General features: G+C 40.7%; 2 protein-coding genes across 3 annotated transcripts; both read left to right on the top strand.

Annotated features, from left to right (window-relative positions):
* Window positions 1-421: 421 nt before the first annotated feature.
* Window positions 422-4,264, top strand: LOC131767784 (uncharacterized). The gene is made up of 2 exons (XM_059083178.2): window positions 422-505; window positions 3,713-4,264. The coding sequence occupies exons 1-2, from the start codon at window positions 467-469 to the stop codon at window positions 3,806-3,808; spliced, it is 135 nt and encodes a 44-aa protein (XP_058939161.1). The 5' UTR covers window positions 422-466; the 3' UTR covers window positions 3,809-4,264.
* On the top strand, window positions 4,159-9,265 carry PTP4A1 (protein tyrosine phosphatase 4A1). 2 transcript variants are annotated; one of them, XM_059083176.2, is made up of 5 exons: window positions 4,159-4,263; window positions 5,613-5,705; window positions 6,040-6,170; window positions 7,081-7,155; window positions 7,892-9,265. In XM_059083176.2, the coding sequence occupies exons 1-5, from the start codon at window positions 4,159-4,161 to the stop codon at window positions 8,043-8,045; spliced, it is 558 nt and encodes a 185-aa protein (XP_058939159.1). In that variant the 3' UTR covers window positions 8,046-9,265. The 2 variants fall into 2 exon arrangements, with proteins under 2 accessions (XP_058939159.1, XP_058939158.1); XM_059083175.2 differs by having other exon boundaries at window positions 7,888-9,265.
* Window positions 9,266-13,062: the final 3,797 nt, after the last annotated feature.

The raw sequence follows: 13,062 nt of genomic DNA, 5'->3' as shown, positions 1-13,062 counted from the left end.
CCTCTCCCGGCCCTTCCCCCTCCCCTCCGCCACTTCCCGCCCCCGCCGGGTGGCGCTCCGACTGCAGCGCGGCGCCATTCATCAACCGGTTCACACCGGCAGCCGCCGCCGCTCCGTGACGTCCGCTGGGCGGGCCTCCGCCCCCGCTCGTCGGCGCGCGACCTGGGGCCCGGCTGCGATTGGTGGCCGTGGGGGAGTGCACGTCAGGCGCGCTATAAACAGGAGGGCTTGTGACGCAAGGGCGCCTCGGCGCGCGTATTGGCCCCCTGGACTGCGGGCCGGTGAGGCTGCGCGCCCTTCTCGGAGCCGTTCGCTGCAGACCGAGTCCGGTACCCCCGCCGCCGCCGCCGCCGCCGCCGCTGCCGCCGCCACCGTCGCCGCAGCCCGCGAAGCCGTCTCCGCCGCCGCCTCCGCCCCGCGACGACCGCCGCCGCCCCTGCCCTGCCGCCGCCTCGGGACCGGCTGTATGATTAGGCCACAATCTTCAATGAGTAGACATATTCCTGTGAGTACCCGCGCCCCGCGCCGCCGCCTTTGTTCGGAGCCCGGCGCCCGCCCGCGTCCCGGCCCGAGTCCCGGCCGTCCTGGCGGCGGGCGGGTGCCGAGGGCCGAGCCCGGGGCGCTGGGCGGGGCCCGGCGGCGCGGCGGCCCAGAAGCCACTTTGTGGCCGCTTCTTCGCCCGGGCGACTTGCGGGCCCGGCCGGCGCCCCGAGGCCCCTTTGTTTGCCGCGGGGCCCTGGGATCGGGGACGTGGCCCGGGTGGGGCGCGGGCTGCGCGTCACTGCGGCGGGCGCGCCCCCAGCCCCGGCGGGCGGGAGGGAGAGGCGGCTGCGCGTGGGCTGGGCCGGGCTCTCCGGCGCGGGACCGGCGGGACTGGGCCTGTGGGCCACCGTGCGCTCCGCAGCCGGGACCGGCGCTCGGACAAAATGGCCTCGGCGCCGCACTGAAGGCGCGGCGCGAACCCGTGACCCGGGCCGGCGCGGCCTCGCCAGGTAAGCCGGCCGCCGCGGGGGGCGCGCCCCTCCCCGGGCCGCGGGAGCGAGTCCAGGCTTGTCCTGCGCCGGGGCGGGCTGGGCCGGCGGCATCTTGCGATCGCGGGCTCTTGGGCTGTGCCTGGGTGTCCCCTGGTGCTCCGTGTGCTTGCCTTCTGTTGGGTTGTGGCTCCGTGGCGAGCCACACCCACGGCTGTGAGGCTGAGCTTGTGCCCGTGGAGCCTGCTACCGTTCCCAGTGTGTGAGGTTGTTGCGCTGTAGGTGGCATCGTGGGCTTTGTGCTTCCTGGTACTGTCTCTTTTTCTCTCTCTCTTTTTTTTTTTTTGGCCTCACCGAGCCGCTTTTGTGGGATCTTAGTTCCCCGAGCAGGCATCGAATCCGGGTCTTGGGCAGTGAGAACGAGGAGTCCTAAGCCCTGGACGGCCAGGGAAGTCCCATCCTGTTACTCTTTTCTTATGAGTTTTGTTTGATGGCAGTAGAAAAGTTGGAGACCAGAAAGCCAGATCATTCCCAGGAGTGAGCAGTATTTTACACATGCATTTTTCTGGGTGCGTTATCTAAAGCACAAGTAGATGTGGAACAGACTCGCCAACGAACCGTTGGACACAACAGAGATGTGTTGCTCGGACTCTGCAGTAGGACAGATCGGCTTAGCCTTCTGCACAGAAATTGGTCCCCCATGCCCCCGTGTGTATTATTGAGGTTATATGCAGTGGGAGGGGAACAATTCCTTGGTATTTCCAGACTTCCTATCATGGATAGTCTTTCCTGGGGCAGAGAAGTGGGGAATAGGGGAGTGTCTTGGGCAGAAGAGAAAGATGTTAGGTATTAGTGGTCATTTCTGCGCTTGTGGAAATCCATCGTCTGTCTGCCCGTCGTTGTCCCATCCCCGTCCCCCCCAGCCACTGGGTGCCTCCACTCAGTAAAAATAACCAGGTCACCAAAGGACTTATTTCTGTATTGCTTTCTCATGAAACTGCTTCCTTGAAAGGGGTGGATATGGCCAAAGCCCAGGTGTAACAGGAATTTCAGCTGTTCAGTATGTAAATCGGTGGTGTGCAATGCTGTCTCTTCAGAAATCGGCTTTCAGTTGAAAAAGGGTAGTACCGGAAATCAGAATATTGAGATAAGAGCCCGTGACCTTAACAGCTTTGCAGATCACTTTAATTCATTGTCATTGGAAAGGTGCCAGAATACACCTTTTATCGTAAGGAAGTAGTGTGTAGGATTTGAAGGGAAAGTATATATAATTGAAATTATTTCCAGTTACTGATGTCACACTGTTAACAACAAAGTCCTCAGTGGCAATTTAATCACTAATTTTCTTAGCCCAGCTCACAAGTAGGTGAACTGAGGGTGGGTTTGAGCAAATTTGGATTAATGAAAGTTACCTTCCTTATGGGACACCTATTAAGACATGATTCCTGAGGCTAGTTCCTTTATTTTCACAGAAAAATGAACTGGGTTTTTGACTTAATGTTTTCTGTGATCGGCTAGATCTTCATATGAATTATACTTCAAAACTTAGCAGTGTTCTTTTAGAAACTATAACTAGCGCGGGACTCAGTGAAAATGAGATGAGGTAGTTTGAATGTAGTTTTAAGCCTTTTTTAATGCTTAAATTTAAACTTTAGCATGGTAAACTAAGGGAATCTTTTGATTTCAAAAGATTTTATTTGGTAATTTATCCATGAGAATACCTGTGAAGCGTTTGGGGCAGTGGCTGGCTCTCAGTGCTCTTGTTGACCTGCTATTAATTTTTTTTTTTTAGTCCTCTGTTTACTCCCAACCACACAAGCTCCTTGTAAACTACTTGGAAGAAGACTAACGTCAACATCAATGTTTTTCATGTATATATTAGGAAAATATCCTGTGAATATTCATGTAATATTTGATACTAACATAAAATTGATTTAGATCTTTAAGGGGAACTTGGGGAAAATATAATTGGTGGTAGCACTTGCCTTGCTTTTGAGACCTGTGAAAGAAATGTAAGGTAATTTACACCATCCCACCACCACCTCTCTCTACTTTTTCTTTCAATTAGATTTCAGTTTAAGACAGGATAACTAAAATTTCGGCTTTAAAATACAAAAGACTATTACAATTATGAACGTCTTTTATAGTTATAAATGGGAATTCTGTGTATGTGTGTGTGTGTGTGTGTGTGTGTGTGTGCGCGCGCGCTTACGTTTCACGTAAGTTGAAAACTAGATTTCAAGTTGATTAACTTCCAGAGACTCAGATGAGAAATATCTGTTAAAGGGGAATGATAAGTTAACAGGTTGTTAAGAATCAAATGAAATAGTATATATGAGAGCATTTTGAAAACCAGTTTCGTTTCTTTTTAAGAATATATTGACTAATATATTGAATTTTTGTAATACGTAAAAATATTTTGGTAGTTGGAAAAATGTAGAAAGTTGTACATAATAATTTAAAAGAATGTAAAGCAAGTAGCCATGTTTTAAAAGGAGTAATTAATAGAAGAATGTATGTAAGGGATATTCACAAAATGTAACAATGATGTGAGGGGTATTTACTTAAAGTAATCCTTGCTTACTGATTTAATCTGTAATCACCCTTGTATTTTTGTGGTTCAAGTAAAAGATGTCTTGGGCCCAGATTTGGAAAGATCGTTGTGCACTTAAATACCGTCAAAGCATAACATGTTACTTTTGAATTGAAAACAACTTTTTTTCTCTCTTTCTTTTAAACAGCAGTTCTGTGGTGTTCTTGGTCACACATTTATGGAGTTTCTGAAGGGCAGTGGAGATTACTGCCAGGCACAGCACGACCTCTATGCAGACAAGTGAACTGTAGAAATTCATTACTACTCCACCAAGAAGCCCCCATAAGAGTGGTGAACCTGGACACAGAAGTGTTGAATTGAAATCCACAGAGCATTTTTTACAAGAGTTCTGACCTGGATGGGGTAAACCTCAGTGCACTTCCTTTCTCTTGCCTCAGTATTACTGGATTGAAGAATTGCTGCTTCTTGTCAGGAGGTTCATTTCATTTCCCATTACTCCCAACTTCATACTCAAAAGCACTGAGAATTTCAAGTGGAGTATATTGAAGTAGACTCAGTTTCTTTGCATCATTTCTGTATTCAACCTTTTAAATTCTTTCATAATCCTATTGAGTGTTTTTAAACTAAATTAACATGGCTCGAATGAACCGCCCAGCTCCTGTGGAAATCACTTACAAGAACATGAGATTTCTTATTACACACAATCCAACTAATGCGACCTTAAACAAATTTATAGAGGTAAGTTTTGATGCTTTTTAATGTCTTAAACTGATTGTAGTTTAATAGTGGAGCCTTTTATGTAACAAAATATTTTGGAAATTGTGAGGTGTTATGACTACAGTTCCAACTCTCAGAAATACCAGTGTCTACGTTAGAGGTAAATTATTTTATACATTTTGAGGAGGACATGTACTTGAGTTAGTTTAGATTTGTAAGTTAATATCTAGTTCTTCATACCTTACAGTTTGCTTAATTTAAATGTATATGTGGACAGTATAACAGTATGGCTCTTATCTTACTAGAAATTTGTTAGAGGGAGGCTCTGCTTGTGGGTTTTTCACATATTTGCTTATTAGCATAATGACTGATCCTATAAACCAGGATTAGTTTATGTCTTGGCCCCATTTTGATGCTTAGGATGCAATTATCAGCTACTGATCTACTATTTCTATTTTTGGAAGGATTGTAATGCTGAATAATTTGTTTGGATGCATACACATTTTATTTTATAAATATCTATAGATAATCAGAAACAACAAATAGGCATTCCAGATCATAGAAATACTTTTATCTTTGATTGTCGTCTATATGTTTTTTAAATGCCAGAAGAATTATAATTAGTAATAATGCATTATGAGTCTTTTTTTTTAATTATTTTTTCTTGTGGTACGTGGGCCTCTCACTGTTGTGGCCTCTCCCGTTGCGGAGCGCCGGCTCAGCGGCCATGGCTTACAGGCCCAGTCGCTCCATGGCGTGTGGGATCCCCCCAGACCGGGGCACGAACCCGTGTCCCCTGCATCGGCAGGCAGATTCTCAACCACTTTGCCACCAGAGAAGCCCCATTATGAGTCTTAAAGCCTGTAGTCTTAAATGGTGTGGGGTTTTCACACCACATTTTTGAGATTTTACTCTCTGAACATACTTTTAAGGCTCTGAACTATGCACTGTGCACTGCAAATGAGCAAAAGTTTAAAGAGTTCATATAAGTCAAGTCAGATGTCTTATAGTAATGAGTGATTCCTTTGGTCCTTTGTTCCTGAGTTGCTTCTGATCTTCTTTTGTTAGAACTTCATCTAGCCAAGGTTACCATGACTATAAACTACTTCAGTATATGAAGGGCCATGGGATTTCTTTTTTAACATAAAATTTATTAAAAATATATGATGTTTAACATTCCCTTTCCTTTTAATGCTTTTTTAGTATTGTCACTTAAAACAAGACTTGTGACAATAAGACTTAACAAGACCGTGTTAAACATACATGATTTTCTGTTAACCTGTTAGAGAGGTGATCAAAATGACAAATGGTGAGCAAGGGTGACGTGGTTATGAAGACTTCATATGCTTTTTTACATATGTTTTATCCAGGAACTTAAGAAGTACGGAGTTACCACAGTAGTAAGAGTATGTGAAGCAACTTATGACACTAGTCTTGTGGAGAAAGAAGGCATCCACGTTCTCGTAAGTGTTTAATGGTTCCCATGTGTTCACAGTGCTGTGCTGCCAAAGTTTATTCAGATAAACCACTGGCTTCAGAAAGCTTAATTGTTTAAGTTGTTGCAAAAGTATACACTGTCGTAAGGTCCAAATAAAGGTGAAAACTGAGCAGAGGTTTGAAGCAATAAAAGATCTTTAAAGACTCAGCATGTATTTGCGTTTCATTGACAGTGGGGTTTCATAAAACACTTGTTTGAACGTTAAAAGAAAATGCTTCTGGCAACATTTGGGTGTTAGAATCTTAGAATTATTATACCAATTACATTAAAAGTCTAAAATGTGTATTCTTTTGACTTAGGATTGGCCTTTTGATGATGGCGCACCACCATCTAACCAGATTGTTGATGATTGGTTAAGTCTTGTGAAAATTAAGTTTCGTGAAGACCCTGGTTGTTGTATTGCCGTTCATTGTGTTGCAGGCCTTGGGAGGTAAGAAAATTTCTTAAACCCATTTAATGATACTGGTCTTCATTCTAGTTAAAGCTTGATCTTGACTCCTGTAAAGACACAGTTGTCAGTATGTGAATCAATTTGCTTTGTTAAGTTACTTACTGAGTTAAATTTTAAAATAGGTGAGTGTAGCAATAATGTGTTCCAGTACATTTTGAACTGACAGATGCTATCGCTGAAATTTATACTTGCACATGGGGGCAGAATTACTTAATTGTGTGTTCTAGGTTGTATCCATAGTATTGGGAATCACTGTCTGAGCTCATTGGGAAAAGGATCATGAATTGTCTCTAAGGTGTTTTTGCACTGCATATGGTGAGTTTGTGGCAGGGTTCTTGATCCTGGAGAATCCTGATTCAGTAGGAAGTCATTACACAGCAGTGCCAAAATACACATGTCCGTAGTTGTAAATTTCTACCACCACCCTCGTCCCCCACTGCTCAGACCATGGCCCTGGGGAGGCTGGCGTGAAACTTGTGTCACAGTCTCATTGATAATAAAGAAAGCAATTTTTTCCAGACGATCTTTAAGCGGAAAGTATTTTTCACTGCTTGGAATTTAGAAAATATTGTCCACATGTGTCAAGATTTACCCTCTCCCTTAAATTTTTTCAGGACTGCTCTCCAGTAATACAGGTCTTAATTTCTAGACATATTTGTATTAGTTAAGGACATAGTTGTCTTTTTGGTTATAGATTAAAAACCTGGGTTTGATATGAAAATACTGATACTTTTTTAATTTTTAACATGAAGTCCAACATTTTCTATAGGTATTAACATAGGAAGTACGGTAAATAATAGTGCTATCGGATTGGGGAATGTTGGGAGTATTTTGAATTTTCCAGGATTTGACTTTGAAAAATAATTTACTGTAATTCTTGCCTTACCAGAGCTCCAGTGCTTGTCGCCCTAGCATTAATTGAAGGTGGAATGAAATACGAAGATGCAGTACAGTTCATAAGACAGTATGTATTTAACACATTCTTTCTGTTTGCACTTTTTATTTCCTTGTTGAATGTTAGCAGATTTAAATATATTACTAGGAAAGCAATTTGTTTCCAAGAGCCTGTCTGACCATTTCGTTCAATTTTAAGATAGTATTACCACCAGGGAATATCTTACTTGTTTGAATTCCTTGTAGATACTCATGTTACAAAGATTCTAATCCAGTAATAATTCTGTAAATTATTGTTTTAGTTTAAATTCTTGATTGAATATGTTGCATGTTTATCTGCCCCTTTATTGAGATATAGTTAGTTAAAATGCACATCAGAGGTAGATGAATGGATGGTAATAGCCAAATAAAATAACCACTCAGTGCAATATACAGAATATTTTGATAATTTCAGAAAGTGCCCTCATGCTGTTTGTAGTCCTCTTCCCAACCACCAGGGGCAATCTCTTTTTGACTCATTATTACAATAAGTTAGTTTGGCCTTTTCTTGGACTTCATATAAATGAATTCGTAAGTTTGGACTATTTTATAACTACCTCTCAAAAAGATTTAGAAAATTAACTTTTTACGGCCCTTTTCCCATTTACACATGGATGTTGATCCATATTTCTACATCAAGTAACAGTGTAATAATCAAAAAATAAATTGCTACAGGAAAGGTGATGATTGCCTCCTATAGAACAGTAAATGTTAATTATAGAGGGACTTTGCTTTAATTTGTCTTTTGTTTTCTTCCTTCTAGAAAGCGGCGTGGAGCTTTTAACAGCAAGCAGCTTTTGTATTTGGAAAAGTATCGTCCTAAAATGCGGCTGCGCTTCAAAGACTCTAATGGTCATAGAAACAACTGTTGCATTCAATAAAACTGGGTGCCTGATGCCGTTGATTGGAAGTGGAACCTAGACAGGATGGGATTTGTCATACATGTTAGCCAGCATGTTGGCTTGGTGAAGTCTGATGAAGCTTCCATAGGAGTGTTGAAACGCAGTTTTACCAGGCCACAAGCCTGGCAGAATTGCAGCCTCTATGTTTGGGTTATGATCAACCTACTTGGACACTTAGCAAAGGATTCTTGCTGTTCAGCATTTACAATGTGCTTATCATTTGTACCAATTGACTTTTCCTGAAATCATGCAGTTTGGAGTCATTCATGTCTTTAAATCTGTTTCCATGCCAGATTCTTATCAGTATGTAAGAAATTTAGAAAGACTAGGTGCCAAAATACCCAGCACAATTCTTGTTGTTTTTAGTATCATATCGAACTAAAATCCCAGGAACTATGAAAACTCTGGACCTTATTTGTTTAATTCTTTCCATCATTTCAAACATAGAAAGTAGGGCCTATAAGGTTATTTGCTCACAGTATGTTTACATCTTCCACATTCATACCAGTATACATCAGATTTCCTCATTTTTTTTTTAATTAACCAACTCTTATCAGTGATTATTTAATGTCTTTCTATAAATCTCATTTTGTGCTGTCATGGAAGACCTCCATTTTGAAAATCTACATTGTACAGAAGCACATGTCTTTAATGTCTCCAGACAAAAAAGCCTTACAGTTAATTTTAATGTTTGCACTTTGGGGTGCAACTTACAGGGAGGGCCTGAAAAAGGAATGGGAGGGGGCTATTAAGTATTTTTAGTAAAATGTTGCCTTTGTCTTGTGCAGAACATGTAGAATATGCGCTTTAATTTAGTAAATATTTTTTTAAAAGGTAGAAATACTTTGTTATTGTAGCTAAAACAATTCTTAATCATAAAATTTCGGAAATTCTTGTAATTTTTTTTCAAACTTATCTGAAGTTGTTTACCAACTTATTTTTGTTTGAAGTGTGATTCCCAACCTTTCTTGAAAAAAAAAGGTTTCTGCTAATGAATTGAGCAGACATTTAATATTTTATATGCCTTTTGAGCTGTGTAACTTAATATTTGGATACTTGACAATTTGTTTTATTATGTGACTGATAAAATGGTGATGTGTATTAATGTCAGCTCAACCATATATTTATACTGTCCAGGAACATGTGGTTATAGTTCTGTGGGAGAAATAATTGTCAGTGTTCACCAGCTTGTAAAAATCTAGTGCGAGAGCTTAAACATTAAATAAATGATGAAATGCATTTATCGTCATTGAAGTTGTTTTGCTTAAAGTTAACTTAGTTTGTAGAAAATGATATGAAAGAATTGCACTTCACTTACTGCCATTCAAAGCGTGGATTTTTTTTTTTAACAAACGAAGGATTAAATGAAGTTGGCGTTGTGATAAGCTCCTTATAATTAGGCAGGGAGCTATTTAATATTAAAAGTGCTTTCCATTATAAACTTGTTTTTTTAAGGTTTAGATAATCATGAACCAATTGTACTCTTATGTACTGAGGAGAAATGCTGTGGAGGAAGGCCATGATTTGAAGCTCAGTTCCACCTGATATATCAGTTCCATTGATATATATTGCCAGACTAATCATTTGATTAATGTAGCTATCATAGCTACTTACATATTAAAGATCTTATCAGGTAATTTTCATAATTCAATTACCTTATAGTCCTATATTAGTTATCCCACATTTACACATTTGAGCCTCTAGTTAGGTGATGAGCTCATAAGTGGTAAAAACTCAGGGACTCAAACCTGTGTGACTGTCCACTCTACCACACAGCTGTGACTATGCCTGGCCATTTTTTTATGTTACCAGTTGTTAAAGCTCTTATGAGTTTTCAAACTCCTGCCTATGGAACCCATTTTGTTTAAGGACAAAGTGTTCCACAGCACTGATTTTGTAAATTTCTTCATTTAGATTAAAACCTTTTTATTTCTGCAGAAAATCCCTTTTGAATTAAGTCAGGATAGGCTAAGATTTGCTGCAGAAACAACCAACCCTGAGAGTAGCTGGGATTTATTTGTCACTTAAGTGTCATAGCTATCAGAGGGACCCAAGCTGTTGGAGCATCTACTCTGGGGCAGTGCTTGTGACGGAAGGCACAAAAAAGGCTTTGGAGTGTCACAAATTTCTTGACTAAGAAATCATGCTTAACACTTTTATTCAACTCATTGGACAGAACTGGCCACTCAGCACACGAAATATCATGTACTGAAAAGCCAGAAATAGCATTAAATCAGTACCACATCACTTACAGAGTGGATTTATATTTAAAGAGTATTATCTACAGCAACATCCCACAGAACTGAAATATTAAGCATTAGGGGATAAGGTTTCCAAACAACCAAAGTAGAGGTCAAGAAGTTTAGTGCTTATTGAAGTGTGTGCTTATTAGGGAATCATAGGTGCTTATTTAAGCCTATTTAATCTTAATTTAGATAAAACTAAGGTAGCTGTGGTAATTTGGTTTACTAGTTAGTGTTACACATATATGACTTAGTTTTATGTTTGCTAGGATTTACTCAAGTATTAAATGCCAAATTTAATTATCACATACTTTTTGTAAATCCAATACATACATGTCCTTCGAGGAAAGAAGCACTTTTTCTCACAGTAATAGTCTGTGGTTTGTTGGAGGGCTGGGGCAAAAGAAGAAGCAAAATTCTAGCCCTGAAAGAGCTATTGAATTATCAGTTGACTAGAATCAGGAAATTGTGCAGTAGTTCCACAGGTGTTCATTGAGTGAACATTATATGCAATGTATTTGGCACTGAAGACAAAGTGATTAGGACAAACTTGGTCCCTGCCTTCATGGAATTTAGACTAGCACATCAAATTACTTAAACTGCTGGTATAGCATAATGAAAGCCAGTATATCTAAACCAACACACCCTCTACCTAAAGGTTCTGGCTTGCAAAAGAAGTATGTTAAAATACCCTGCTGCAAAAGTATATTCAAATAATTTTCATGGGTAGCTATCAGGTAAATGCTATTAGCATACAGATTCAAAGCAAATATTTAGACATTAATTAAATGATAGTTGTAGTTATGTCTGATACATATGCTGTGCATGAAAATATTGCCAGGTTTGATAGGGCTTACTGATGCATCAAACTAAACCCATCACAGAAGTGCAGCTCAAACACCAAAAACTTGACAAGATGAACTTCCAAACCTTGGCATTGAGTTGTTTAGTCACACATACAGAATAAGTCGTTCTTGGAGAGGATCTAAAATTACTAACAATTTCTAATTGAAAAATTTTTCTCCCCACTAATTCTACCTCCTGATGGATGAAAAATGGCTATCATGACTTAGTTCCAACAACCCTGACAGTGTAGGCTGCTTCTCTCACTTTTTTTTTTCTTTCTTTGAAAATTTTATTTTTTTGTAACCATACAACATAGGCAAAACTAGTACTAGTAACTTTTCATTTGACGACAACATATGGTGTCCTTAATTGCAAGCAGTTTACAAGAGATGTATTGGTTACAAATATTGCTTACAAAGTCATCAAAAGAGAGAAAAGAAAAGGTTATCTTTGTAACTTACCTTGTTAAATCCTTCGCACTGTTCTCACTTTTGACACAGCTTGCTTCTCAGTACTTTTCAGCTTTTGGAAAGTTAAAGAGAGGCAACTTGCTTCACTTACTGCTTTGCACTTGCTTGAGAGGACTAATCATTTCCCCCATGATACCATGATACCATGGAAGGCACAGGAACAGTAAACACGGATCTAGTTCACAAAACTAAATAGTTCCCTGTTCCTTTGAAATCAGACCTTCAAAATGTGCTCTGCTTATCCTACTTGAAATATAAAAAAATAAATTCCCAAACCCAATAGAAAGTAAAATTATTTTTTTCCTCTTCCAACATCTCACTACTGGCAGAGACCTTCAAGATGGTGGAAGAGTAAGACATAGAGATCAACCTCCTCCCCACAAATACATCAGAAATACATCTACATGTGGAACAACTCCTACAGAACACTTGCTGAATGCTAGCAGAAGACCTCAGACCTCCCAAAAGGGAAGAAACTCCCCATGTACGAGGCCGTGTGGCTGACAAGATCTTGGTGCTACAGCCGGTTGTCAGGCCTGTGCCTCTGAAGTGGGAGAGCTGAGTTCAGGACATTGGTCCACCAAAGACCAACCAGCTCCACGTAATATCAAATGGTGAAAGCTCTCCCAGAGTTCTCCATCTCAACGCTAAGACCCAGCTCCAATCAACGACCAGCAAGCTACAGTGCTGGACACCCTATGCCAAACAACTAGCAAGACAGGAACACAACCCCACCGGTTAGCAGAGAGGCTGCCTAAAATCATAATAAAGTCACACACACCCCAAAACACACCACCAGACGAGGTTCTGCCCAGCAGAAAGAAAAGATCCAGCCTCATCCACTGGAACACAGGCACCAGTCCACTCCACCAGGAAGCCTACACAACCCACTGAACCAACCTTAACCACAGGGGGCAGACACCAAAAACAGCAGGAACTATGAAACTGCAGCCTGTGAAAAGGAGACCCCAAACACAGTAAGTTAAGCAAAATGAGAAGACAAAGAAACACACAGCAGATGAAGGAGCAAGGTAAAAACCCACCAGAGCAGGAAATAGGCAGTCTACCTGAAAACGAATTAAGAGTAATGATAGTAAAGATGATCCAAAATCTTGGAAATAGAACAGAGAAAATACAAGAAACGTTTAACAAGGACCTAGAAGAACTAAAGAGCAAACAAACAATCATGGAAAACACAATAAATGAAATTAAAACTTCTCAAGAATGAATCAATAGCAGAATAACTGAGGCAGAAGAAGAAATAAGTGACCTGGAAGATTAAATAGTGGAAATAAATACTGCAGAGCAGAATAAAGAAAAAAAATGAAAAGAATTGAGGACAGTCTCAGAGACTTCTGGTACAACATTAAACACACCAACATTCGAATTATAGGGGTCCCAGAAGAAGAAGAAGAAAAAAAAGGACTGAGAAAATATTTGAAGAGATTATAGTGGAAAACTTCCCTAAAATGAGAAA

This window comes from Kogia breviceps, chromosome 13, assembly GCF_026419965.1.
Source record: "Kogia breviceps isolate mKogBre1 chromosome 13, mKogBre1 haplotype 1, whole genome shotgun sequence".
NCBI lineage: Eukaryota > Metazoa > Chordata > Mammalia > Artiodactyla > Physeteridae > Kogia > Kogia breviceps.
Note: the sequence above shows the minus strand (reverse complement) of the source record. Positions and strands in the feature narration are given on the sequence as shown.